At 44.8% G+C, this 27,964-nt stretch overlaps 1 protein-coding gene across 20 annotated transcripts; it reads left to right on the forward strand.

Annotated features, from left to right (window-relative positions):
- Positions 1 to 27,120, forward strand: CCDC77 (coiled-coil domain containing 77). 20 transcript variants are annotated; one of them, XM_086402465.1, is made up of 16 exons: positions 50 to 175; positions 806 to 998; positions 4,181 to 4,233; positions 5,969 to 6,212; positions 8,055 to 8,130; positions 8,683 to 8,792; positions 10,195 to 10,337; positions 16,108 to 16,204; positions 17,094 to 17,166; positions 18,618 to 18,709; positions 18,946 to 19,017; positions 19,659 to 19,807; positions 23,076 to 23,292; positions 24,516 to 24,641; positions 24,730 to 24,882; positions 26,221 to 27,120. In XM_086402465.1, exons 5-16 carry the CDS (start codon positions 8,115 to 8,117, stop codon positions 26,365 to 26,367), a joined length of 1,395 nt encoding a protein of 464 aa, XP_086258591.1. In that variant the 5' UTR covers positions 50 to 175; positions 806 to 998; positions 4,181 to 4,233; positions 5,969 to 6,212; positions 8,055 to 8,114; the 3' UTR covers positions 26,368 to 27,120. The 20 variants fall into 20 exon arrangements, 16 of the variants coding, with proteins under 16 accessions (XP_086258590.1, XP_086258600.1, XP_086258587.1 ...); XM_086402471.1 differs by lacking the exon at positions 18,946 to 19,017; XM_086402466.1 differs by lacking the exon at positions 806 to 998 and having other exon boundaries at positions 136 to 175.
- The last annotated feature ends 844 nt before the right edge of the window (positions 27,121 to 27,964 follow it).

The raw sequence follows: 27,964 nt of genomic DNA on the forward strand, positions 1-27,964 counted from the left end.
GGAACGCGAGGGAGGGCGGGAAGGGGCGGGCCTTTGTATGAACAGCTTTCCTAATGGTGCGCAATCCAGAGGCTGTGTAAGCCAGTGGGCGATTGGCCGGGCTCGCGCCCGCCGCGCCGCCCCTCGGTTTGAGTGTTTTTCTGTTGGGCTCATGGCGTCTGCAGCTCCAGGCAGGGTGAGTAGAGTTCCGGGTTCCAGGAGTGGGAGGTCAGAGAAGGGGTCTGGGAAAGAAAAGAGGGACTGTGCCCGGGGCGGGGGTACTAACTGTGTGAGCAGTGCGGAGGGAAGGGGTGGGAGCCTGAGAGGGCTCGTCGGGAGGCCCGGGCCGTAACGGACAGTTAGCATCTTTATGGGGAGGATAGGCGGCACGGGAGGATGGGGGCTCTGGTCTCCGGGGGATCAAAACAGGACGAAATGGAGAAAGGAGTACGGAATGTAAGCTCCTGGGGTTCCCTCATCGTCCCCGCCGGGCTCAGCCTCACGTTCCTCATTTGTGAAGTTGAGGGATGAGATCCTTCACAGAGTTGTGGGGTTAAAGTAATAAATGTCCAAGTGCCAAACAGATTTTAGTTGTAAGTAGACAAGCTATGGAAAATGTAAACCTTATAAAGATATCATAGGAATGGGTAGAAGCTGGCTGAAACACTGTAATTTGTGTTATAAACAAGGGAAGGGCCAAGTTCTTTCAGGAGACAGGACGATGCTCCCATCTGCAGGTAGAACACACGGTCGTGGGAGAGGTGGGAGCCCCAGAGAACTCTATTCCGTCCCCTCTTAGAGAATGACAAATGCGCTTCCTCTGCAGCTAGTTCGTTTTGGATGGAGTGACTCAGGGAAGAGATGGAGGAGGTGGCACTTGAGTTTATCGTGTGCAGATTGGATTTCATTGAGTGAGATTATGAGTGGAGGGAACTATGGACCAGCTGAAGGGAAGCTCCTGAACAAAGACATGGACGCCGGAGTACATTAGGGGAGTGGAGGAAAACAAGGCAGGAGAGGTAGGTTTGGGCCGTACATTTAAAAGCCGTGAGGCTTAGGCAGAGTTTGATTTAGAGCATTAGACTATGAGAAACACCGATGAATCTTAACTTAGTCGGGTGAGGGGTTGAGTAGAACAGTTAAGTCATTGTAGTAGGTTAGGTAAGAAGACATGGAGGATCCCTAAATAACACCTGTCGTTGTCAGAAGAGGGTCAAGAGAAGGAGTAGTGAAATGATTAAACTTTCAAATCCAGGTTACTTGAAAGATGTTGAATTGGTAACTGAAATAGTAAAGTCAGAAGGAGCATGTTTGGGTGACAAAGATGATGTATTTGGTTTGGGAGGCATTAGCTTTAAGATGTTAAAAAATATGTGGCTTGAATGATTTTTTTTTTTTTTAATATTAAGGAGTTTCATTGGTCAGTTATGACCACACTTCTGGGTTCATGACCCAGGAGTGAGCTGTTTCATTCTGATTTTTTCTTTTTTTAAGTTAAACATTTCAAGCTCCAATGGGACACATATAGATGAAAATATGTTACATAATTGGAAATTCAAGTCAGGAGATTGAAAGATCTCATTTATTCATTCTAGAAGTCATTGTAAGTTATTCTTTGCCAGGTCGTGTTTTAGATGATACAGGTAATCATCAAAAAGAAGTGGGAATAATGTTCCCAAAGAAATGGAGAGAGGAAGTAGTAAAGAGAGTTGAACACAAAACCTTTTGAACCAAGGGAATAAAATTTTCAGTGAAAATAGTAATTGTCTGCATTTATTGAGTGCTTAAATGTGCTGGACATGTGCTCTGCTCTTTTATTCCTTTAATCCTTACACCAGCCTGTGACATATATGCTATCATTATCCCCATTTTCTAATGAGTAACTGAAGTTTAAAGAGGTTAAGTAAAAACTTCCTCAAGGCCACACAGCTAACTGGGGACAGAACTTTGGCTCAAACCCAAGTCTGCTTGATTTCAGAGCCTGTGCTCTCAACCACAAAACAATATTTTAAAAGAGGTTAACGTTGTCAGGCACGCAATCAAAGCACTTGTTGAATGGAGAAGGATGGAAGCAAAAGAACAGTTGGACTTATGAATGTGGATGTCTGCTGATGAAGAAGGGCAACTTCAGTGCAGATGTAGTAGCAGAAGTGAGGTTATAAAGCTAAATGAGACATAAGTGTAGACAACTTTTTGTAGGTGTACACTAGGTCAGGAAGGAGGAAGGAAGAGAGGGAGGTGAGAGGTTGCAGGTTGTTAGAAGTTCTTAGAAAGTTCCACTTACTCTTCACTGATTTGAGGACAGTGGCATTTCAGATGCCATCCAGATACATAGACAGGAATGGAGTGCTGCAACATAGAAGAGCCTTAAAAACATCAGGCGAAATAAAAGAAGTCAGTCAGAAAGACTACATACCATATGATTCCACGGGCATGCAAGTCCAGAACAGGAACCTCTGTGGAGACAGGAAGTAGATTGGTGCTTGCTTAGGGCTGCAGTGGAGTGGAATGTAGGGGAGATCTGGAGGTTACCTGGGTTTCTTCTTGAAGTGCTGAAGATGTTCTAAAGCTGCTGATGGTGATGGTTGCATGTGTCTGTGACTCTACTAAGCTCATTGAGCTGTATGTTGAAATGAATGAATTGTTTGGAATGTGGATCATACCTCCTGAGAGGGCAGGTTTGGTGGTGGGAGGTCTGTGTTGGGGGGCTCAGTGTGGGGCATGTTAAGCTTGAGTAGACCTGCTCAGGCAGAAGTGCATGAGTCTTTTGAGGGCGCTCAGGACTGGAGGCTGCATTTGAGAACTGCTGGTGTGTTCCTGGTATTTAAAGCCACAAGGCTGCATGAGGTCACCAAGGCAGTAAGGATGAGCTGAGAACTAGAAGTGACTGAAGATCAGTGGCCAGTGAGGAGAGAGGGAAATGAGGAGCATGTGGTGTCCTGGAGGCCACGTGCAGGAAAGCTCAAGGAGGTGGGGGGAGGAGCGGGGAGAACACGGGGTTGTGAGCAGGAAAATGGCACCTGGAATTAACCAAAGTGGTGTGTGCTTTCACTCCTTGTCACAGAATTGCTCCCCAGGGACTGAAGATTGTAGGCAGACATTTACCAAGCAGAAGAGCACTGGGATAGACTGTTAGGTCACCTCTCGCCTGCTCACAGTCACAGTGGAGTGACAGCAGGCTTGAAGAGAAAGCTTTCCCCAAAGCCAGGTTTACGAAGAACCCCTCCCATGCCCCATCTCCGCATCTTCCCTTCTCCCCCTCTCTCTCCTTCACATAACATGGTATTCCCTCTTTGACAGTGAAGTTTATCTTCCTGAAAATTTCTGTGACAAGATTGATCTGTGTAGAAAGATGGTACCGACAGTCCTACATGCAGGACAGCAAAGGAGCCACAGACATAAAGAACAGACTTTTGGGCTCCGTGGGAGAAGGGGAGGATGGGATGATTTGAGAGAATAATTGAGACATATATATTGCCATATGTAAAATAGATGACCTGTGTGAGTTCCATGTGTGAAGCAGGGCACCCAAAGCCAGTGCTCTGGGACAACCTAGAGGGATGGGGTAGGGAGGGAGGTGAGAGGGGGGTTCAGGATTGGGGGGACACATGTAGACCTATGGCCGATTCATGTTGATGTATGGCAGAAACCATCCCAATATTGTAATTATCCAATTAAAGTAAGAAATGTGATCTGTATTATCAATTGAAATGGAAATTGTGCACGAGCTTTTTAAAGATAAAACAATAGATGCAGCACACCAAATACAGATAACATCAGTGCCTTTGTATTTAACTTAAATTTAGCATGTTGAGTCCTTGGCCTGAATTTCCACTTAATTTCTCTTGGTTATTAGAAAGTTTTCTGTATCTCCCTCTGCTATTATTTCACGGAAAGAATTGTCAATTTGTTTTGCATGTAAATTCATTGCAGAAAACTTTCATATGAGGGCTTTTCTTTTGTGTGCTTGCCATTGAAATGTTAAATGTCAGTCTGATTGTATTTAAAAACAATGATGAGGAAGAATGTCTGAAAAAAAAAAAAAGAATGTCTGAATAAAATCCCGTGATCTGGAGCTGCCCAAATAATACTGCATTCTAAAACGGCACATTCTGATGATGCTGGGTGGACCGGTCTGCGCATCCTATCCTGTTTTTCCTGTTCCTGACCCCTCGTTCTGGATCTTTTGTGTATTCGACAGGTGTGAAAGGACAGCATGAACTTTACCCCGACGCAGTCCCCTGTCTGCAGAAAGTAAGACATTTGCTTATTTTTGAGTTGTTGAAATAAAGAGCCTAGACTTCTGGCACCTGAGTGCCCACTGGCTTAGGAACTAGAAGGGTTTTGGAAGAGAATTTCCCAACTCTGGATTTGAACTATGTTAGCCCTCACTTCTCTATTCTTGTTATGCGGAATTTAGATTAAAAACTAGGACATAGTAAATGTTAATACCAGAATCCAGGCAGTTTGAGTGAGCCTCGATTATAGGGGAAACAACCAACAGACAAAAACAGGAGACTGGACTCTGGCTCTCAGTCAGCCTGCATGACACCTCCTCTTCATCACCCTCCTTGTCATCAACACACTCCTGTTTGTAGAACTTCAGAAATACCTTTTAGTTAGGTTATCCATTAACCTATTTCCCAGAGGTATCAGAAGGCAACACCTTTTTAAAACACGAAACTCAGTAGTATTTCTGTCATGAGCTTTTAATGATTTATAAAGTATTTTTTTCGTCATGCTCATCTATTAAAAGTGCTGCCCATAACCTTCATTAACTACAACTCTGGGCTTGTTTAAACTCTGGTATAAAGTTTCTCTGCTCTGTGGTCTATTTTGTTGTTGTAAACTGCAGGCAGTTAGCTAAAGTGAATTAATTCTCACATGAGAATTTCTCTGCTTCTGCATCATTTGTTTTCTATAACTTTCATTGTCTCGTTTGCTAAAAGCAAACAAACCAAAAAAACCCTCTGATCTAGCCTTTGCACTTGGCTGGTTTTGGTCTGTGTAATTCAAGTCTCTGATGCTAGATGTTGATCTCTGATTGGTTGTGTGATTATTGATGAGGCTTTATTTTTTTTAGTTTTTAAAAAATATTTATTTATTTGGGTGCACTGGGTCTTAGTTGTGACATGCAAAGTCTCAGTTGCTGTGTGTGGGATCTAGTTCCCTGACCAGGGATCAAACTCATGCCCTTTGATTTGGAGCTTGGACTTTCAGCCACAGGATCACCAGGGACGTCCCAAGGCTCTGTTTTCTAATCCTGAATCTTGATCCACTTATATGTCTGTCCCTTAAAGTAAACTTTCATTTTTCAAGTTCTGATTATAAATGAACGGTAATATCTTCTGTATATGCATCTGCGTGCATTTTCCCATTTAATATTGTTCAGATGATTCACTCAGTCATACAGGTATCTCTAATTCATGTTTTCTGTAACTTTGAAAATATTCCATTGTCTGAATACACCACAGTTTATCCATTATCCCGTTGAACAAAAATTTGGAAAGTTTACTGTTTTGTTATTACAAATAATGTTTCTATGAACATTTTTGTGTATGTCACATTATATGTATGTGTAGACAAGAGAATTGCAATTTACTAGATTTAACCAATTTACTTTCTGTAGGTTAATCGAATTACACTCCACCAACAGCATATAAGTGTTCCTGTTACTGTATTCTTAATAGTATCAAATTTTCTGACTGTCACTCTCTGGCCTTACTTAGTTGATATTCCTTTTTTTCTTTTAAATGAACTTTTTTTATTGTCTAACTTGTATTTTGAATCCAGCTTTAAGCCTTTAATACCTGGAGAGCAGTTCATAAGATTGATTATTCACAAACCCGTAACATTAAACTCTCAGGTTTGTGAGCACCTTCATTATGAGCACTTTAAGAACATAAGCCTTATTTTTAATTTGAGGAATTGTAACATCTCATAGACGTTTAGACAGTTTTATGAATGTGTCCTTCTCCGTCTCACACAGGCCTGCAGCTGTCCACAAGCATGAGGCTGCCAGCAGCTTTAGCAGCCCCACCAGGTGGAAGGGTGTGTCCTTCTCCGATTCTGTACAGTCGACTCCCCTGCCTTCGGTGGAGGATCGCTTGGCTGTCCTCTGTCCGTCTCAGGAGCTTCTGGAGTATTATCAGAAGAAGATGTCTGAGTGTGAGGCAGAGAACGAGGACTTGCTGAAGAAGCTGGAGCTGTACAGGGAAGCGTGCGAGGGGCAGGTAAGGAGGACCCGGTGCGGCCGTCCTGGAGTCTGAGCAAGCCCGTCCAGTGCTGGGGACACCCGCGAGTGCCAGCTGGCGTCTGAGCACACGCGTCTGTGTTCTCTGTAGGTCCCTCCCACCTTGCCGAGCTGCCCTCCTCCCGAGGGCCTCACTGGACCACGATGCCCCAGACTGCTGTGTCTCTTCCTCTCAGCCTTCTTGTGCCTCTGGTTCTTTCTCCCTCTCACGCCTGACTTTGCTCCAGTGTCGCCTCCACAACTCCCTGACTTCTCCGTTTACTAAGTGCTGTGTGTCAGCTTCTGGCCGCCCTGTCCCTCTCTAAACAGCACCCCCTTGGCTTCACTCTAGGAGTCGCTGCACTGCCGCATGTGGCCCTGCTGGTTTGTGCCCCTTGCTGGCAGCAGCTCGCCCTGTGGCTTACCCCTGTCCCCCACCTTGGTCCTGGATCAGGGCCTCTGGACCATGGCCGTATCCACGGTGAGGGCTGGCCAGTTCTTTGTCGTACAGACTGTCTGGTGCACAAAGGACGTGTCCAGCATCCCTGGCCTCTGCTCGCCGGATACCAGTAGCCCCCACCCCCACCCCCAAGTGGTGACAGTCAGCAATGCTGTCACCCAGACACACCAGAGTTCTCCTGGGGGCTTAGGCAAACCCCACCCTCCCCACCCTCCAGCTGAGAACCACTGCCTAGAAAGGTCATTGCAAGATGAATTCACAGGAGATAAATCATGGTGTCCTCAGACACCACATGGAAGTTTTACCCTTCGGTGGTAGACTCCCGGTCCCAGCCCCCCCTCCAGGCCCGGGCCCTGCCTTCCCTGCTCTCCTTTGGCCCACAGGCCCCTCTCCTCTGGCAGCCTCACTTTCCGCCCGACCACACTCAGTCACCTGCACCCGTATCTGTCCCCTCCTCCTCACTGCTCCAGGGAGCATAGTGAGGCTGAACAGATCCAGCAGTTTCTGTTTATTTTTTGGCCATGCCACACAGCTTGCAGGATCTCCATTTTCTAACCAGGCATTAAACCCGGGCCATGCCTGTGAAAGCCCCAAATCCTAACCACTAGGCCACCAGGGAACTGCCCTTTGTCTTCTGTCTTTAACCTCTTCTTGACATTGGCTTTTCCTCCTCAGTATATAGGTAGACTCAAGTCTTTCCCAATGAAGGAGAAAGGCCCCCCTCTAGCCAAGCTTCCCTAACTCTTCTCTCAGGGCAGGGATGGCTTTCTTTCCCAGTCAGCCTTCCAGAATAGTTTGACTTGGTCACCTGCTCGGCAACTTCTTGACCGCAGCTGGGTCCAGTCCTCAGCTGCTCCTCCCATGGCTCCAGGATATGTTGCCTCAGTGACCTCTCTGTGACCTCTGCGGTATGTTCCCTATTGACCTCTCCTCTGAGAGGTCTGCTTCTGTCTTGATTCCAGAGTCATTTTTCTTTCCCAGTGTCTGGCTTGCCTCTCTGACTAGTTCTCAGTCTTGATTAACAACTTTCTTTCCTAATTCTTTTTTTTTTGGTAGGTGGGGCGGGGGGAACAGTGAAGTAGAAAAGACGTAAGTTACTGCCCTCAAAACTTTGTCCCTTTGGGGAAGGTAGTGAGAAGTTATAACATAATGGTTCAGAGAAGGTGTGGCCAGCTCATGGACATTCATTTGATTGGCTGGTGGTGAGGTCATCAGGAGTCAGCATCATCCCCCTGCTAGTTCCAACCTGTCTGGGGTCTAAGTACTTGTTGGCAGCATACTGTTAGCATACAATACATTAACTGCTAACTTCTCCCACCTGGAGGGGGTTTTGGTCTCTGGTCTCAGAGCTTAGTAAATCAGGTTCTTGATGTCTCATTGCAGAAAAACTCAGTGAGAGACAAAATGAGACTCAAGAGGTAGAGGGAAACTCCACAGACGAGTATGGGCCACTCAGAAGGTGAGAATGGCCTCTCCTTCCTTAGCCTTAAATGTCAAAGTTCTTTGTGATTCTACCGTAAGTAATCTCATTTTGTCCACGTGTTGTCCTCCTGCCTATGGTGTTGTAGCCAAGCCTTCTGGGAAACAAACTCTCAGAAGGACAATGCAGATAGTGGAGTGCAGTTTATTACAGTGGTGGGCCCAAGGCAGAGTCTCCTCTTACCCAAGGACCCTGACCAGTTTTTGTGAAAACCTTATATACCCTAAGTGTACGTACCCAAACCCCTCTCCCTAAGTTCTCTGAAACTAGTCTGAACAAAGGAAAAGAAAGATATAATCAAAGTTAACCCATGATTCGTATGCCTTAAGCCTAGGTAGTTAACAGTGGACAATTATCAATAGGCCTGTGGTCATACCCCAATAAGCATAATAGAATTTATGATTTTATTCAGTTACACAGATAATTAGGGTATTTTTGTAGGCCGGGGAGAGTCTAGGTACTAGCCGTAGAAGCCCTGGGGCTCTTCCATCTAAGGGGTCTGGTTTTCCAGTTGGTATGTTGTTTCCATAGATACTGGTTGTATAGCTCAAAGTCCACAGTCCGGCCCAAGAGGCAGTCCTGCTTTCAAGATGGAGCCTGTTCTGTCTGTTTCCTCTTTCAACGGGACAATGACACCCCAGGTAACTAGGTCTGACTCCTCCTCCTGCTGAGCTCCATGGTGCTGTGTCCGTATCTGAAGTCAGGAACCCCCTTCCCCCCCACCTATGTGTACGCGTAGACCCCTGCCATCCCCTCCCTCCACTCCTGTCTCTTAATGCTTCTTTCTTCTTCATGATGGCGTCAGTGCCTGTGGTTCTGCCCAGCCTCCCTCCGGTCACTTGCTGAGACCTGCTGATCCTGCCTCCCAGACATTGCTCAGTCCCTTCCAGCCACCTCATCATCGTTGCAACCACACTGTCCAAACTCCTGTTTCATCTCAGACTCTCATGCCACACTCTCAAACTCCTATTCATCCTGAACAGCTCCTAGGATCCAGCGCCTAGGGTCACACTGCTCCACCGACCTCTCACTTTCCGCTCCAGTGATGCTGTGTGTTAGTCCCTCAGTCGTGTCTGACTTTGCGACTCCATGCACTGTAGCCCACCAGGCTTCTCTGTCCATGAGATTCTCCAGGCAAAAATACTGGTGTGGGTTGCCATTCCCTTCTCCAGGGGATCTTCCTGACCCAGGGATCAAACCTAGATCTCTCGCATTGGAGGCAGATTCTTTACCATGTGAGCGACCAGGGAAGCCTGTTTTTAAGAATACTGGAGTAGGTAGCTGTTCCCTTCTCCAGGGGATTTTCCCAACCTAGAGCTCAAACCCGGGTCTCCTGTATTGCAGGCAGGTTCTTTACTGTCTGAGCCATCAGAGATACTGAGGTCCTTGCATTTCCAGCTCTTCCCCGAGAGCACTGCCTTCCTCCATCTCTGCCTTCCTCTCAGGCTTCAGCTCTCTGGTGGCCTCTGACCCTCAGCAGCTGTCAGGGATTCTTCCTGGGCCAGCTCACCCCTCCCCCATGTGTGCTGCATTCAGTCCTCTCAGTTTAATTATTGGCATGTCTGTCTCCCCACACAGTTCCTCCTGCTCTGTAAGCAGGAGTCACACCTTTCATCTTTGCTTTCCAGAGTTTTATAATGCATATTACATAAAAAGCATTAAAGTGTGACTTGGAATTCCCTGGTGTTCCAGTGGTTAGAACTTCGAGCTTCCACCTCAGGGGGCACTGGTTCGATCCCTGGTCAGGGAACCGAGATCCTGCAAGCTGCACATTGTAGCCAGATTAAAGGAGTGGCTAGAACAGGTGGACCATGTGGTGTCCTGGGTTCTGTCGTCCGTAAGAGGAGGTGATGTGAGAGCTCTGAGGTCATTCACCTTGTGGGTTTAAACTCGTCTGTACACAGCCTGTTGTAATTTGGAGCCTGCATTGCTGAAACTGTCCACTTTGTAATATTTCTACGTGAACTGACGCCACTGCGTGCAATAAGAGCTACTCCTCTGAAGCCCAGTATCTTGTCAGCTGCCTTTTTTTTTCCCCACCAGCATAAACTGGAATGGGATTTGCAGCAGAGGGAGGAAGAGATTGCTGAGCTGCAGAAAGCTCTGAGTGACATGCAGGTCTGCCTCTTCCAGGAGCGAGAGCACGTCCTACGTCTCTACTCAGAAAACGACCGCCTAAGAATCAGGTACTAACGGGAGGAAGGAGACGCCAGGGGCATGTTTCTAAACCGCATGGAACGAGATACATTTCTTCTGTGGTCCTCTTGGCTGCGTTCCCAGGGAGCAGGCTCTGAGATAGGGGTTTGCCTGCGCGATGGTCAGTAGGGAGACTCTTAAGGGGAGCAACTCTGAGCAGATTTGGGTTGAGGGAGAATTTGAATTACGATAGAGTCCATCAAGGACTTCCTGGTGGTTCAGTGGTAAAGCATCCACCTAGTGCAGGAGACACAGTTTCGATCCCCGGGTTGGGAAGATCCCCTGGAGAAGAAAATGGCAACCCACTCCAATATTCTTGCCTTGGAAATGCCATGAACAGTGGAGCCTGGTGGGCTACAGTCCATGGGTTTGCAAGAGTTGACACAACTTAGTGACTAAACCACCACCACCAGAGTCCACCAAGGGACAGAGATCTTAGTCAGCCCCACAGGGAGTGATCTGTCATTGGACGCAGCTCCCACCAGGGAGGGATATAAACTTGGGGGAGGCGGCCCCCTTCAGCCCAGGGCAGTTGCTGGAGAAGGACTGAGCCCCTGGGTGATGGGCATCTGAACAGTGTGCCGGAACACCCACTACAGTGCAGTTCTTTTTAATTCTGGTAAAATATACTTAACCTAAAATTTACTCTTTTAATCATTTTTAAGTGTACAGTTCAGTATCGTTAAGTGTCATCATGCAGCCACACCACTGTCCATCTCCAGAACATTCTCATCATCCCACACAGAAAATTTTTATAGGACTTGCATGAAATCTGAGGATTGCTCTGAGCAATGTTGACATCTTAATATTATGTTTTCCAATCCATGGACACAGGATATCTTTCCATTTGTTTATTTCATCTTTAATTTCTTTTAGGAGTGTTTTCAGTATACAAGTCTTTCCTTTCCTTGGTTAATTCCTGAATATTCTTTTTGATGCTGTTGTGCATCAAATTCTTTTCCTAATTTTCTTTTCAGATATTTCATTGTCAGTGTATAGAAATGCATGTTGGATTTGTGTTATGCTCCTTTGCTGAATTCCTTTACTAGTTCTAACAATTTTTAAAATTAAAAAAAAAAAATTTTGTGGCACCCTTAGGGTTTTCTGAGAATAAGATCATGTCATCTGTGAATAAGGATTATTTTATTTCTTGCTTTCCGACTTGAGTGTCTTTTCTTCCTTTTTCTTGCCTACTTGGTCTGGCTAGGACTTCAGTACTAAGTTAAATAGAAGTTGCACAATGGGCAGCCTTGTCTTGTTCTTGATCTTAGTAGAGAATTTGCAGTTTTTCACCATTGAGTGTGACTTTAGCCATGGGTTTTCAATTGTGGCTTTTGTTGTGCAGAGATTGTTTCCCGCTCTTCTTAATTTGTTGAGTGTTTTTATCTAAAAAGGGTGTTGAATGTTGTCAGGTGCTTTTTCTGTATCAGATGATGATCATGTGTTTTCCTCCTTCATTGTGTCCGTGTGATGTATTACTCTGATCAATTTCCATATGTTGAACCTTGCTTGTATTCGAGGAATAAATTCCACTTAATCGTGGTGTATCCTTTTAATATGCTGCCGAATGCAGGTTTACTAATGTTCTGTGGAGGATTTTTGTATCGATGTCTGTAAGGTCTGTAGTGGTTTTCGTGTAGTGTCTGTCCAGCTTTCGTATCAGGGGAGTGCTGGCTGATAGAAAGTAAAAGTAAGAGTAACTGTTGCTTCCTCTTCAGTTTTTGGAAAAGTTTGAGGATGATTGCTGCTAGTCCTTCTTTAAGTGTTCAGTGGAATTCACCACGGAAGCCATCAGGTCCAGGGTGTTTCTTTGTTGGGAGGTTTTTGATTCCTGGCTCAATCTCCTTAATGGTTTCAGCCTTGACCTAATGCAGCACTTCATTTCAGTTCTGGGCCACGAGGAAGGGTCACCTTCCACGACACCTGCTACCCGGGTCAGCGCAGTGTCCCATTTCACCTTCCACGTCACCTGTTACACGGGTTGCCACAGTAACAGCGTTAGCACAGTGTCCTGTGTCACCTTCCACGTCACCTGTTACACGGGTCAGCACAGTGTCCCGTGTCACCTTCCACGTCACCTGTTACACGGGTCGGTGCAGTGTCCCATGTCACCTTCCACGACACCTGTTACACGGGTCAGCGCAGTGTCCTGTGTCACCTTCCACGTCACCTGTTAAACGGGTTGCGGCAGTGTCCCGTGTCACCTTCCACATCACCTGTTACACGGGTCAGCACAGTGTCCCGTGTCACCTTCCACGTCACCTGTTACACGGGTCGGTGCAGTGTCCCATGTCACCTTCCACGACACCTGTTACACGGGTCAGCGCAGTGTCCTGTGTCACCTTCCACGTCACCTGTTAAACGGGTTGCGGCAGTGTCCCGTGTCACCTTCCACATCACCTGTTACACGGGTCAGCACAGTGTCCCATGTCACCTTCCACGTCACCTGTTACAAACATTAGCACAGTATCCTGTGTCACTTTGCACGTCACCTGTTACAAGCGTCAGCACAGTGTTCCTTGTCACCTTCCATGTCACCTGTTACATGGGTCAGCGCAGTGTCCCAGAGAAAGGACCTGTTGTCTTCAGACACTGAGCAGTTCCTCTGGCATTATGAGTCTTTGGTGGCGGTAGGCATGAGGTACAATAATCTGTCCTTCATTTTGAAGGGAGTGGCCTGGCATGCCTCGATCAGACCCCTGAAACTTGGCTGATGTGCTATGTAGGGTTTACCTCCGCCCCTTTGGAGTACACTTGAGGGTTCTAACCCATTTGCACTTCTTGTTTGTCCCATCTGATTTAATTTGATAGCTCAGTAGTGAACAGATCCAGGTCCCTTTGGACAAATTTGATACTGAACAGAAGAGCTAATGGTCCTCAGAAAGCCTGTAGAAATATCCTCTTGTTCATGTCACCTGAACGAGAACTGTTCTGGGCCTGTTGATCGTGGAAGGGAGCACATTTGCTTAACCATAGCCACATGCTGTGTACCTAAGACCTGGTTCTCTGCTCTAGCAAAAATGCTACTGCAGCTGGCACAGTCACCGACTTGTACCTACTTGGTAGCACTGCGTTGTTGCCTGTCTGGTTTTGCAGGATCATGCTTGTGAATTAATGGGGATTTGATGGGGACCCTCACCCTTACATCCTTTAGTCTTTGTTTACCATCGTGGCTGGGGTGCAGAGAGGCAGTTTCAGAGGCTTCCACTTGCTTTAACACCGAAACCGAGAAAACAATTTGGAGGTTTTGCCAACTGCCAATTATGTTCATTTCAGTTATACATTTGGAGATGGGGAAATGACTCCTGACTGGGTTTGGATCCAGTGGACCCACTTTGAGCTGGACCGGAACCAAAATTCTGTTTATTACCTGGTTCCTGTATGCCCTAGATAATGCTTCATTTCACTAGGTGTCAAAGTCAGCTCAGACGGCCCAGCAGCCCTTCTCCACAGTGCACAGTTACTGGAATAAATGGCCGTGGGCCCTTGGAAGAAAGGCTGAGTGATCGTGACCATGGACTCTGGCTGAGGCCTCACCAGACCTTACCTCTCGGAGAGTCAGCTTCTTCTTTAGGTAGTAGTCTTGACAGCTGGCTGGAGTGTGGGAAATGGGGCAGAGATTGTGAGTTTGTATAGAATGCAGCCCAGCTCTCCTCCTGCTTTTACTTTTATTTGATTGTTTAGCCTCTCCCCTGTTGACCACTCACCTGTCTTGCTCCTAAGAACACTGTAACAGGTCTGCACATCCCAGGCTCTGAAATCTCATTGTGTTTTTAAAAGATTTTTTAATAAAGTATTGAATTTATAACATGTTGCAATATTACTTCTGCTTTATGTTTTAGTGTTTTGGCTGCAAAGTATGTGGGATTTAGCTCCCTGACCAGGGATCAAACCTGCTCCCCTTGCATTGGAAGGTGAAGTCTTAACCACTGGACCAGCAGGGAAGTCCCTGACATCTCTCTTAAAGTTTGCTTCCTTGGTCCATTTGTGGTATCAACTGTCTGGGGTCAGTTTCCTGGAAAATGAACTCCGCAATGGAGATTTGCTTGCAGGAGGTTTTCGGGGAGTGTGCTCAGGAGTAAACCACCAGGGGGCACTCGGGAGAGTCTGAGTGTGCAGAGGCTAAGTGGCGATTCAGTGACAGCAGGCCTCAGCCCCTGCCACAGGGTGCCCTTCTAGGATGGTCCTCAGATCCTGAAACGAGGTGAGAGGACTGGGTTTCGCACCCCTCAGTAGCCAGGCCCCTGGTGCAGGCTGCTCCTCGAGCAGACAGTTGGTGAGACAGGCCGCCTAGACTCAGAGCAGGCCTGGAGAGAGATCCAGCTGTGAACTGTCAGCTCCCACGTAGCTGAAGAGGCAGATTTGAACAGTACGCCCTGGTGTCTGCCTTCACGCTCTTCAACCAACTGATTGAAGTTATTTCCCGCTGGGTTCTCTGAATTCCTGAATCTAAATGCCTGATGCTCTTAAAATTAGAGCTGAAGTCTAGATAAATCCTATTTAATTTAATTTAGTTTAGTTAATTTTTTGGAGCTTATTGCTGATGTTCTCTCCTCTCTTGACATTTTTGATTTTCAATGTTTCAGGCATACAGCAAAGTGATTCAGTTATGCATAGGTATGTGTATATACCTATAAATATATATATAGGTATACAAATATATTTACTTTTCAGCTTTTCTTCCCCAGGTAAGTTATTACAGGATATTGAGTAGAGTTCCCTGTACAGTAGGGCCACCTACTTTATATCTAGTGGTGTGCATGTGTTAATCCAAACTCCCCGTTGATCCCTCCCCCCTTCCCCTTTGGTAACCATAGTTTATTTTCTACATCTGTTAGTCTGTTTCTGTTTTGTAAATAAGTTTATTTATATCATTTTTCTAGATTCTACGTATGAGTGATACCATGATATTTGTCTTTGTGTGACTTCACTTAGTATAATAATCTCTAGGTCGATCTATGTTGCCATAAATAGCATTATTTCATTCTTTTTTATGACTGAGTAACATCCCACTGTGTGTGTATAGTGAAGTAAAGTGAAGTGAAAGTCACTCAGTCAGGTCTGACTCTTTGTGACCCCATGGCCTATGGTCCATGGAATTCTCCAGGCCAGAATACTGGAGTTTTCTGGAGTATATTACTGGAGTATTCCCTTCTCCAGGGGATCTTCCCAACTCAGGGATCAGACCCAGGTCTCCTGCATTGCAGGCAGATTCTTTGCCAGCTGAGCCACAAGGGAAGCCCAAGAGTACTGGAGTGGGTAGTCTATTCCTTCTCCAGCAGATCTTCCTGACCCAAGAGTCTAACCGGGGTCTCCTGCATTGCAGGTGGATTCTTCACCAACTGAGCTATCAGGGAAGCCCTCTGTGTTTAGAACATCTTCTTTATCCATTCACCCGCTGGTGAACACTTAGGTTGTTTCCATGTCTTGACTATTGTAAATAGTGCTTCTGTGAACACTGGGGTGCATGTATCATTTTGAATTAGATAGTTTTCATCTTTTCCGAATATATGCACAGGAGTGGGATTGCAGGGTCATATGGTAGCTCTATTTTTAGTTTCTTTAAGGAACCTCCATAATGATCTCCATAGTGTCTTCACCAGTTTACATTCCCACCAATAGTGTAGGAGGTTAATCCAATTTAATTTTAACTTGAGGTTATCATTGCTTTAAAAATAAATGAGTCAAAAGGGAGATCCTTTAAACAAACATTTACTTACTCTGGACACAATGTATGTTTATTCTCTATGAGAATTGCAGGGAGCTAGAAGACAAGAAGAAGATTCAGAATCTCTTGGCTCTTGTGGGAACAGACACTGGAGAAGTGACCTATTTTTATAAGGAGCCTCCCAACAAAGTAAGTCCTCCTTTATATAGCAAGGTAGACAAGGCTTTTACAAAATGCAGCCTGGGTCCTTAATCAGACAACTTTGATCCTTGCTAAAGAAGCTCAAAGGAGAATTAGCTACCATGGTCTCAGTTTGCTTTTTTCAGAGCATTTTCTGCAATTACAAACAGGTTTGTGATTTTATTCTTTTTCTTCAAAAGCCTTGGAAAGTAGCATTGTTTACCCCATTCTGCCATTTGGAAACCTTAAGCTTAGAGGAGGAGGTGTCTTGGATGAGATTAGAGAGAGCAGCAGGAACAGACTTAGTGTGGGAGCAAGTTTGAATACTGGGTTCTTTTTAGGGCTTCATTTATACCGATTACAAAAGTAATGCGTGGTCTTTGTTAAAAACAAACACAGATTTCAGAAATCTAATAGAAAAGTGACAGTGTCCCATAATTCTGTACCCTAGAGATAAAGCTTTTTTCCTACTCATATAGAAACATTTATGTGTATAATTGAGATTTCCACTTGTTCACTCTATAAACAGTGCTTCAGTGAACATCTTTATACATATCTATATATGCATGCTTCAGTGTTTCTGTTACTTTCCTAAAAGACCTTGTCAAAGACCACTTTCTTTTTTTTTTTTTTGGTAGATATTGCCAAAGAACCCTGAAATTTTATTTTTCCATTTCTATCACCAGCAGTGGTTTTAGTCAGTGTGTATTCAGTTTGTTAGTGGGTTTTATCCAGTTTGTCTTCTCTGGTCTCCCATATGCATGGCATCCTTATATGATTGTATAAGTTTTGACCAGTTTAATTTATGAATGGTGTTTGATCTGGAGAACTAAAGCTAAAAAATGAAATACTGTATTTATAGGAAGACTATTTCTGTACTTTTTTTTGGCTTCTTCAGGTCAGCATTCTCCAGAAGACTGTCCAGCCTGTAGAAGTACGTGAAAAGAATGAGTCTTCAGCTCTCAGAGCAGGTACCAACTGTATTTTTAGAAATTCTTATTGATGCAGAATTAAAAACCATGGTGCAAATAATTAAACAGTTTTTCCTACTATACAGTGATAATAAATATTCGTAATCATGCTGCTGGTGGTTTCAGATCTTACTGAGCTTTTTTTTAAAAACCTTTCTATGATGTTTTAATAAAGTAGAATAAAAAATATATCTAATTAAAATGCTTATGGTGATAAGTCATAAAATATACTTGGATAACATGTGGAATCACAGGCTATTAATTATTTTCTAACCCTCAGTCTCCTTATCCTTTCCTCTTTTATTAATGGAAATCGCAGTTTTTAAAAATTGAGATATAATTGACATATAACGTTAGTTTTAAGTGTGCAAAGTAGTAAATTGGTATTTGTATATACTACAAAATATTCACCACAATAAGTCTAGCTAATGCCATCACTACGCATGTGGAGAGAAGCACTTTTGAGGTCTGCTCTTAGAAAGGAAACAAAAATTCTAACTCGAAATAACATGCACCCCAGTGTTCACAGCAATATTATTTATAATAGTCAAGATATGGAAACAGCCCAAGTGTTCATCAACAGATGAATGGTTAAAGAAGATGAATGGAATACTACTCAGGCATTTAAAAAAAAATGAAGTCTTGCCATTTGCAGCAACATGGATGGATTTAGAGGGCATAATGCTAAGAAATAAGAAAAATATTGTATGATATCACTTATATGTGGAATTTAAAAAATAAACTAGTGAGTATAGAACAAAAACAGACTCACAGATGTGGAGAACATACTTACTAGTGGTTACCAGCAGAGTGAAGGAACAGAAGGGGCAGAATAAGGGTAAAGGATTAAGAGGAACAAACTACTATGTATAAAATAAATAAGCTACAAAGATATATTGTACAGGACAGGGAATATAGCCAGTACTTTATAATAAGTATAGACAGAGTATAATCTATAAAATTTTTGAATTGCTATGTTGTACACATGAAACAAATATTATAAATTACTATACCTCAATAAAAAGAATAAATAAGCTTCTTGAATCATCTAAATCATCAAATTATGTTTAGTGGAGTTTTAGTGTTGCTTGCTGATAAAATCATTTTGTCCATTGAAAATTGGGTTATACATCATAACTAAAATGTTTAGATTTAGTTTTTGTAATTCATTACCCTTTTTCATTAAATAAGATTTTACAAAGAAATTAGATATAACTCCAAAGGGAAATTTAGTAGTTTATTCTTCAGAAAGATCCAGGTGACATCCTAACAGAGTTCCGTTAAAAGATTCCTATTTGCACAATTGAGCATTGTAGTTATTGTACATTGTCCTTTTTCTTCCTTTCCTTCTCTTCCATATAAAGAAAACCAACTTCTCTGCAAAGATAATGTTGATGCTTGAAAAGCAGAAAGAAAAGCTAAGTGAAGGTCTCCACTGTTTTTTGTTTCAGACTCTAAAGGCAGCAGGAGGAAATCAGCAGGGAGAGAAAAGGAGGTGAGCACTGGGCTGCATCAGAGAGACGTCCAGACCCTCGCCCTCCAGGTACGATCGTCGCGGCTCCGCACACAGGCCTGGAGCGGGTCCTGTGCCCTCACTAGCGTGTGCCACGTGTCTCCTGGCACACGTATTTCCTCTGGGCATCTTGGGATTGGAAATTTGAGGTTGTTCTAATTTCCCAGAGCTCTATCTTTACAACCATTACTCTGTACTGCACCATTCTAGAAGTGCTGGTGTTAACCTGCAGTTCATTCAGCTCATAGGCCGAACCCTCCCACCAGAGTCGTCAGAGTCAGAACTCCCTGTGCAGCTGGCCTGGGACACGCAGAGCTGCAGCTGTCTGTCCCCAAACGGTGACCTTTGGGGGTACATCCATTTGTCTGGTGCATGTATTCCAAAGTCTAAGAAAGTAATGAGTCACCCTCTCACCATCTGGTCATCATATGTCACCTACAACCCTGATTTTTCATCTAACGGCATTCAAGTTCCTGTCCTTATCAGAGGGCGTGTTGATGTAAATGGACAGTTTCTACCTTTGGCCAGTGTCGCCATGTGGGGTCAAGATAGCCTGACTCAGACAAGGAAATCGCATTATACTTGTTTTGCCACACTTTCTAAATTTAAAAATGAAGACATGAGTCTTTCTCTACACAACTGGGAAGTCCCAAAAGGGAGACAGTTCTGAAAGCCCAGAGAGAGAGATGGTGAGAAGGTGAGCATCTCGGAGAGGGGAGACGGGCTTGTCCAGCCTTTCTGGTGTGACTTGGGTGCTCTGCTTGGTGTGGATGGAGTCTGCTCTCATGTGGCCTCAGACCACATGTAAGACGTAAAGAGGAGTCCAGTCGAGATTTTTCTCTTGTTTGTTTTGCTGCTGCACGTCTGTTTTTTTTTGTTTGTGGGGTTTTTGTTTTTCTGGAGAGAGGCTCGCTGTTAGGGGCGAGAAGCGAGCAGGAGTAGAGCGGGAGTGGACGCCTCGCCCCTCTGGCCTGTCCAGGTGGAGGCGCTGCAGGCGCAGCTGGAGGAGCAGACTCGGCTCTCACGGGAGCAGGTGGCAGGGCTCATGGAGGAGAGGCGGATCTGCGTCGAGGAAGTGCAGGTTCATCAGCAGAGAAGCCGGGACAGAATCACAGAGCTCACCAGAAGGTGGGTACTCATGAGCCACACTGGACAGGTTTCAGGTGTCTTCCATGTGGTTTAGAAGGTCCGGGGGTCAGGACTGTCACACTCACTGCCAAGGTGGCAGGTTCGATCCCTGGTGGGGGAGCTAAGATTCCACAAGCTGGCAGTCCTGTCCAGTAGCAGCAAGGGTCCTGGCACTGAAGGAGCCGTATCAGCAGACCCCCACCCCCCGCCTCTCTCCCAGTTCCCTGGCATGCTCATCTGATGCTTTTCCTACAGGACTGGGGCTCTACATTCTCCCCTCAACCCCTCGGAGAGTTGTAGTCTGATCTTACTGTCCTGGAATATCCTTTTCTCCACTGATGGGTTATCTAAGTCAGCATAACAGTCCTTTTCTCTTGTTCGACTTCACATACCTGCACCAGAAAATGGAAACTATGTGTACTGTTTTTACCCCATTCCTGCCTGCCTGTCCCCCACTCTCTGCAGTCTGCTCTTGTTCCCTGTTTTGCTTAGCGTGCCCTGTCTAAAGTCATCACTGAGTTCATTCGTATCTTTCTGTGTGTCTGGGCCTCTGACCACCCCCTTTGAAATCCATCTCCCTTGGTTCCCGCAGCACCTGTCTTTCTTGGTTCTCCCCATTTCACCCTCCTCAGCTGTTTGTCCACTTGCAGTGACCAGAGCTAGGCTGTAGAGACATCTTCAATAAAGTGTGTTTGAAAATGTCAAATTCACCACGACTGAAACTCAACTTTCTCTTTCCCGACAAGCACCCTTCCCCATCTACCTGCTGCTCCATTCTTTCCCATTTAGCCCAGTGCCGTCGCATCCATGTAGTTTCTCAAGTTTGGAGACTCAGGGTCGTTTTCAGCTCCCCACTCTCCAGTTTCTGATTCCAAACCCCGTCATCTGTGAACCTGGAAGCCTCTCCTGTCCATTCTCTGCCCTCTCGTTCTCGGCTCAAGCTGTGTTCTGGTTTAATCATTGCTGTCACCAAGCTGTGTTTTCTGTCGCCGGTCCCCTTGTGCCCTGCAGGCTTCCTCCCTGTGAGTGTCTCCTGCTGCCTTGACCCTTGGGAGTCTCAGCCCTGAGTCTCTGCTCCTCTGGCTATAGCTCACCTCGTTTTTTAGCCAGACTCCTGCGGCTGTGGGTCACGCAGCACTCAACGGTGCAGCAGCCCCTCGCTGTGCGGTCATCCTTCTCTGACCTTCCCAGGAATGGGTGCACTCTTCCTTACACATCTCCCCCACATCGCCTGTGATGACCAGCGTGATTCAGCGATGGACCTTTTCACCTTCTGTTTTAATGATGTCTCTTCCCCAGGGTCTTTTCCTGTGTGCAGAGCAGGCACATAAATAATTCTTGAACACTTGATGACCTTTATCTTACCTTCTCTATCCTGCATTAAATATCCTACATTTTAAAATGTTTTTTCACAGGAATTCCCTGGTGGTCTGGTGGTTAGGACTTGAAGCTTTCACTGCCAAGGGCCCAGCTTCAATCCCTGGTTGGGGAACTAGGATTCCATAAGCCATGTGGTGCGGCCAGAAACAAAAAAATGTGTATATATATGTACACACACGTGTGTATGTGTGTATATGGGCTTCCCTGGTGGCTCAGATGGTAAAGAATCTGCCTCTACTGTGGGAGACCTGCATTCAATTTCAGTCCCTGCGTTGGGAAGATCCCCTGGAGTGTGTGTGTGTATATTCTTTTTCACCTTGCAATCTTCATCCTGTTGGTTTTTTTTATTACTTCACAAACTTTTTTAGTGTCTCTTCCTCCATTCTAAAGCGTGGTCGCTAAACTAGACATGATACTCAAGTTGAACTCGTTGACCAGTGCAGGTAGAAGATGCCCCTGGCCCTTGGCAGGCCCTGCTGCTTCCAACATCATGTCTTGTTTGCATTTGGCTGGTACCTCTCCATCTTTATTTTTGGTATTTTGTGCTTAAGCATAGCATCTCCAGTTTCTATTGGATTTGAATTGTTTTTCAGGGAACAATATTTTTAAATTGTCAGAGTAAAGTATGATTTTACATGTCAGAATATTAATAACCTTCCTAGTTCAACTTCTTCTGCAGATCTGAGCACTTGATTGGCTCCTTCCAGTAGATCAGCATTCTGAGGGTGTTGAATGGCAGGAAATCCAAGGCCATTAATGGCTGCCTGTTAGGTGTCACTTTGAGACCATTTGTACATTTTCAAGAGCGTGCTTCCCCTGTTTGTAACTGAGAGCGTAACACCAGATAGAATAAAATAACCTGTTGCAAGCAAGAGCAGTCCTTGAGGGAACTGACTCAATCTCTCCCTGTTTATACAGACACACGCGTACCTGAATATATTCATCAGATGCCGGTTACTCCTCTGACATTATGTAGTCTTTGTCCCCTTCTCTGTGTACTCTCTTACTCATGAGAAGAACTAAGTGGATCTCACCATATGTGTTCAGTGGAAAACTGCGGTATGGTATTTAGTGCCCTTTGCAAGCAGTCCGATCATTTGATACAGTATATTTCTAGCTGCTGATGTTAAACTGATGAGTTGCTAACTCTTCAGGATATTTTTTTTTTGAAGACAGAAACATCATTTGTCTATTCCCAAATCTCAGCAGGAATCTATTTAGTACCTGTGTATGTCTAGTAGCTGGTACTGTCCTTGATGGTCCTGGTGGCATCTGGCAAAAATAAATGATAAATAAGGTTAAGAAGTGTTGCGCTACAGCACAGGGCGTAGAGTGGAAGCACTGAGGGGTTTCGAAGAATGGAGGGGCCACGTGGGCTGAGGCCATTGAGGTGCTTCCACCGAGGAAGCCTATCTCAGAAAAAGGACAGGATTTGCTGTTGGGCAGCTTGGCCCAACAGCTCACGGGGGAGCTCGGCCCAGACAGAAGCAAAGCTGTGTGGATGTTTTTGTTTTAGAACTTGTGTTAACCTTTAGTCAGAACCCCATGACTTAGTTTATTGTAAAGTCTGGTGCCTTGGAAAAGTCCATACTTAGGCTGTGTGTAAATATTTCTGTAGTCCGTCTAATTATGTAACCTGAAATTAGCACCCAGAAAAATATCTGTAAAGGCCGGTCTATGAACCAATGTAGGTGCATTATACCTTGTTCAATAAAACATGTAAGAATGCTGGTGATCAGATGAAGCGTGTTTTTTAAACGCTGATGGTATTTACAGAATCTGTGTATTACACAGTTTTTAAAGGACCTGCATCTTGGCTGCGTTTGAAGTAACTGTCACATGTACTGGGGAAGCATCTTCATGTCCACATCTGTACTTTCTTCCCTAGTCTCCACCACACCCAGGAGCTGCTCTACGAGAGCACCAAAGACTTTCTGCAACTCAGATTTGAAAACCAAAATAAGGAGAAGTCCTGGATGCTTGAAAAGGATCACTTGATGTCAAAGATTAAGGAATACAGGATGCAGTGTAAGAAGAAAGAAGAGAAAATGGGGAAAATATGGCTAGTTCACGAGAGTCATCACAACCAAAATGAATATATTAAGGTAGTTTCCTCTATCTTACAGAATTTTTTTTTTATTCTGGAATTGTTGAAAGAACTCGGAGAATTTCAAAGAACCTAATCATTGTCATATAAGATCCAGTCCAGGAAGCTCTTGTAGCAACGATCTCAAGAAATAGGTCTCAAAGAGTAGCTCTTTGTTACTGTGTTTGGGGATTTAGAACACTAAGTGTTGACTGATCGATAGATTCATTCAACAGATGTTTGTTGAAGTCCTGTGGTGGGCGGGGCTCTGAGTGTACAGCAGCAGAAGGCTAGACCAGGTCTGTCTTCATGGCATTTACATTCTAACAGGTGAGAAAGACTAGAAACATTAACAAATAACCAAGTATGGGTTACAGAAAAGTGGTCCTGGGAGTTCCCTGGTGGCCTAGTAGTTAAGATTTTGGGCTCTCAGTGCATGGCCCAGGTTCATTCCCTGGTCAGGGAGCTGAGATCCCACAAGCCAGGTGGTGCAGCCAAAATACATTAAATTTAGGGAGGGGAAAAAAAGTGGTGTTATAGAATTAGAAGGATTCTGTGAAGATTGTATGTTGCTGTTGGAGGTCTACTTTTGTTGAGAAGCACTGGGACACTATCTGGAGTCTGGCATTTTTGCTGAGACCTGGAGAGTGAAGCTTGCCAGGCAGACCTCGGGGAAGAGCATCAGGGCAGGTGTGAGGGAGCATGTGGCCGTGAGGGGTGGGCACGCAGGGTGGAGGGAGGGCGGCCGTCACGTCACGCTCCTGCTGAGGATGCACAGCTCCGAGCGTCGTCGTGTCTTTGAAGGATTCTGTGTAAGGAAGTGGCATCCAAGTTGGGCTTCTTCAGGATCATCCTGGCTGCTCAGTGGAGCATGTGTTTTAAGTGCTGTTGATGTTTCTTTTTAAAGAAAAACTTAAGAAGTGTATCCCCAAATAGTTTGTAATGTCTTATTTGGTACAATTCCGAACTCTTTTATCTGACTCTTCCAAGAGCCGAAAATATTTGTTTCATTTAAAAAATTTTCTAAAAAATAAAGGGAAAAAAACCCAGAATTTCCTACTCTGTACACATTAAGAAAAAAGCTAGAGAATCCTCCAGAAGTAGGTTTTCAGATGTTCTCCGTGATGTCTTGTTCCTTCACTGATTTAGCACTTCTGGAAGTCCTTTCTTTCTTTCCCTCAGTGCTATTTGAATTACCCAAATTAAAGAACAGATGAATTTTTCTTTCCTTCTGACCCACAGTCCCTAAAGGATAAGCTCATACAAGAGAGAAGGCTGTCCAGCATGTACCAAGAGCAGTGCATTTCCCTGGAAGAAGAGCTGGCCCGGATTCGTGAGGAGGAAGGAGCAAGGAGAGAGATCTTTAAGGTGTGGGGTTCTCTGCCTCTCGGGGGGCGGGCAGCTGGCTAGGGGTGCCCCTTCTGCTCACAGAGGCTCTCCTGTACCCCGGGTGTAGGACCGCACCAGCAAGATGGGGAGACGCCTGCAGGCCATGACTAAGCGCTACGAGGCCTTGGAGACCCGGCGTGTCTTAGAGGTAGAAGGCTTTAAGACAGACATTAAGATTCTCCGGCAAAAACTAAAAGACGTGGAGCAGATACTCTATAAGGTACTTGATCCTGAATTACCAGGAGGGAGTAGAGGTGTGGGTGAGTACACAGCACAAGGGCCCCTCTGAGGGAGGCTGGGCCACATCACCATCCTCCTGGTCTCTCTGAAATCAGTGTAAACAGTGCGTGCCAGAGGAAGACAGGACAGACTGAAGCAACTTAAGGACAATGTCAGAGTATTTCCACCTGAGCTCAGCTCAGCACAAGTATTCATCCCTCCCAACTCAAGGAGTGGGTTCAAAGAGTCGTGTCTTAGAGAAGGTGATGGCACCCTACTCCAGTACTCTTGCCTGGAAAATCCCATGGACGGAGGAGCCTGGTGGGCTACAGTCCATGGGGTCGCAAAGAGTTGGACACGACTGAGTGACTTCACTTTGACTTTTCACTTTCATGCATTGGAGAAGGAAATGGCAACCCACTCCAGTGTTCTTGCCTGGAGAATCCCAGGGACAGGGGAGCCTGGTGGGCTGCCATCTATGGGGTCGCACAGAGTCGGACACAACTGAAGCGACTTAGCAGCAGCAGCAGCATGAGTAAGTGCCTACTTCAATTGTGAATTAATGATGGCTTAAAATATTACATTTTTGCAAATAAAACTCAACACTGAGAGCTGCTCAAGAGCAGGAATACCTTGTTTTATTCTTCTTGGGATCCCCAGTTCTTAGTATGGCTTCTGATTTAGAGCAAGTGGAGGTTAATAAATGTATAAATGAATTAAAAAAAAAAAAAGAGTCGTGTCTGTGGGGAGTTCCTGGGGTTCCTGTGGTGAGGACTCAGCGTTCTCACTGCCAGAATCCGGGTTCAGTCCCTGGTCAGGGAACTAAGATCCCACAAGCCATATGGCCTGGCCAAAAAACTGTCTATTTTACAAATAGGGAAAGTGAGTAACTGGGTTAGAAAGTACTTCTTCCCTATGAGACACAGCTTCACGTAGAATCTGAGGTGCCTCCAGTGTCATCTTAAAGAGATGTAACTCTCCATCCACACACCCTGAGCAGTCACTCTGCCAAGCAGGTTCACACAGAAACAAAGCGATGCTGCCTTTCATGCTTTGGCAGATTTACTAATAATGTCTATATTGGTCTCTTTTCTCACTGTTAATTGTTGATTGTCCTCTGACTCAGGCTTCTGTCCTGTTGTGTAGGGAAGCAATGGTTTCGAGCCTTTTTAGCCCTAACTCTACATTTTCCTTTTCTCAGTGAGTCTCTAGACTAAGCATTGAATCTACCCTGTGAACTAAGAGTATCAGAGAAAGGAGCTGGCACAGCTGGGGCTTCATGCCAGGTTTCTCTCCTCTGGCATCTGCCATAATCACTTCTTTTTTTTTGAATCTCTAGGCCACACTCAACGCCCAGGCAAACCAGGATCTTGCCATTCTGTGTGAGGTTCGTGATAGCAATCGACTGGCACACAAGATACAGGGAGAACTGAGGAACCTCAAGTCCAAAGTGTTTGGTCTAGAGAATGAACTTAGGCTCTGCTGATGTTACAGTTTAGGAATGGCACAGGTCTGGAGTAGGTCTGCCTCCTGAAATTCAAGAAAGTCATCCACTCCCAGAAACCATAGGCACAGAGTTGTCCAGAGTAGTGGTGTCCGTTGTTATGAAGACAAGGGGAAGAATCAACTTTTTTTTTTTTTTTTTGCATCCTAAGATTTATGGGTTTTGCTGTCCTGTTAACTGATACTGGGGTTTTTTGATTAATTAATTTTTTTTTTTTTTGGTCTGGATTACAACCTGAATTACTTAGAGACTTTCCCACATTATTTGGGAGTTTATAATGATAGGGGTTTTTTCATTTGTTTGTTTTTGTGTTTTTAAGAAGACAGTGACAAAAACGAAAGTGTTTATTTTTGCTGTCGGCTTGGCTGAGTGTTAAGGGAGGAACACTTCCCCCAGGAGGTTAAGACTCCCACTAAGATTGCCTTTCTCCTGGGCAGAGGGCAAAGGCCACAGAACATAGGCCAGTCAGACATGAACTGTCCTTAATTCTCTCAGCCCTAAGCTGAGGGGCTCTTACTCCTTTCTGGACAGCAGCCTCAAGAAGTGTCACCAGAGGGCACCAGAGACCCTCCTCTTAAGCAAAATAATCATCTGGGAACATAAAGATGCCACTTTGGTAAGAGTGAGTGAAAAATTCAGTATTTTACCAGTGCCATGTGTGTTTTTTTTTTTTTTTAATAATGTATATATTTTAAATTAGCTATTTTTCAATAAAACATAGTGGAAAATGTTCTATTTGAGCTTTCTATAATTTCTTGTTAAAACCACATTTATACTTGTTGATGACTCTGTTTACTTACCTGTCCATGATTTCTGCAGTGCTATATATTTATGATACATCCCTTGAGATTGTCTTGGAGGTAGCAGGAAAGAGAGTACAAGATGATGGCACTAAAACCATATCCATTTTTTTCATCTCTGTCCTTTTTTCAGCAAATAACTGTCCATCTGGGGCAAAGTAATTGTGAACATACCTAGACAGCCTCTGAGAATTCAGTTGGTCTTGACTTAGTATGGTTTAGCTGTGGTTTTTCCAATAGTCATGTACAGATGTGAGTGTTGGACCATAAAGAAGGCTGAGTGCCAAAGAATTGATGCCTTTGAATTGTGGTGCTGGAAAATACTCTTGAAGAGTCCCTTGGATAGCACAGAGATCAAACCAGTCAGTCCTAAAGGAAATCAGCCCAGAATATTCATTGGAAGGACTGATGCTGAAGCTGGAGCTCCAGTACTTAATATGGAAAGACTTGATATGAAAAGGTATCTGTACCTGATACGAAAAGCCGACTCACTGGAAAAGACCCTGATGTTGGGAAAGATTGAGAGCAGGAGGAAGAAAGGGAGCAGCAGAGGATGGGATGGTTGGATGGCATCACTGACTCAATGGACATGACTTTGAGCAAACTAGGAGATAGTGAACGACAGGGAAGTCTGGCGTGCTACAGTTCATGGGGTCACAAAGAGACACGATTTAGTGGCTGAACACAACAGTGGCTTAGAATAGCATCATTCTAATGTACCCACGACAGAGGAAAGGACTCAGGTGTTCATATTTGTGTTAAGGAAAACTGTTAGTAGG

This window comes from Bos grunniens, chromosome 5, assembly GCF_055505025.1.
Source record: "Bos grunniens cultivar Pamir isolate PY7600 chromosome 5, Bosgru_T2T1.0, whole genome shotgun sequence".
NCBI lineage: Eukaryota > Metazoa > Chordata > Mammalia > Artiodactyla > Bovidae > Bos > Bos grunniens.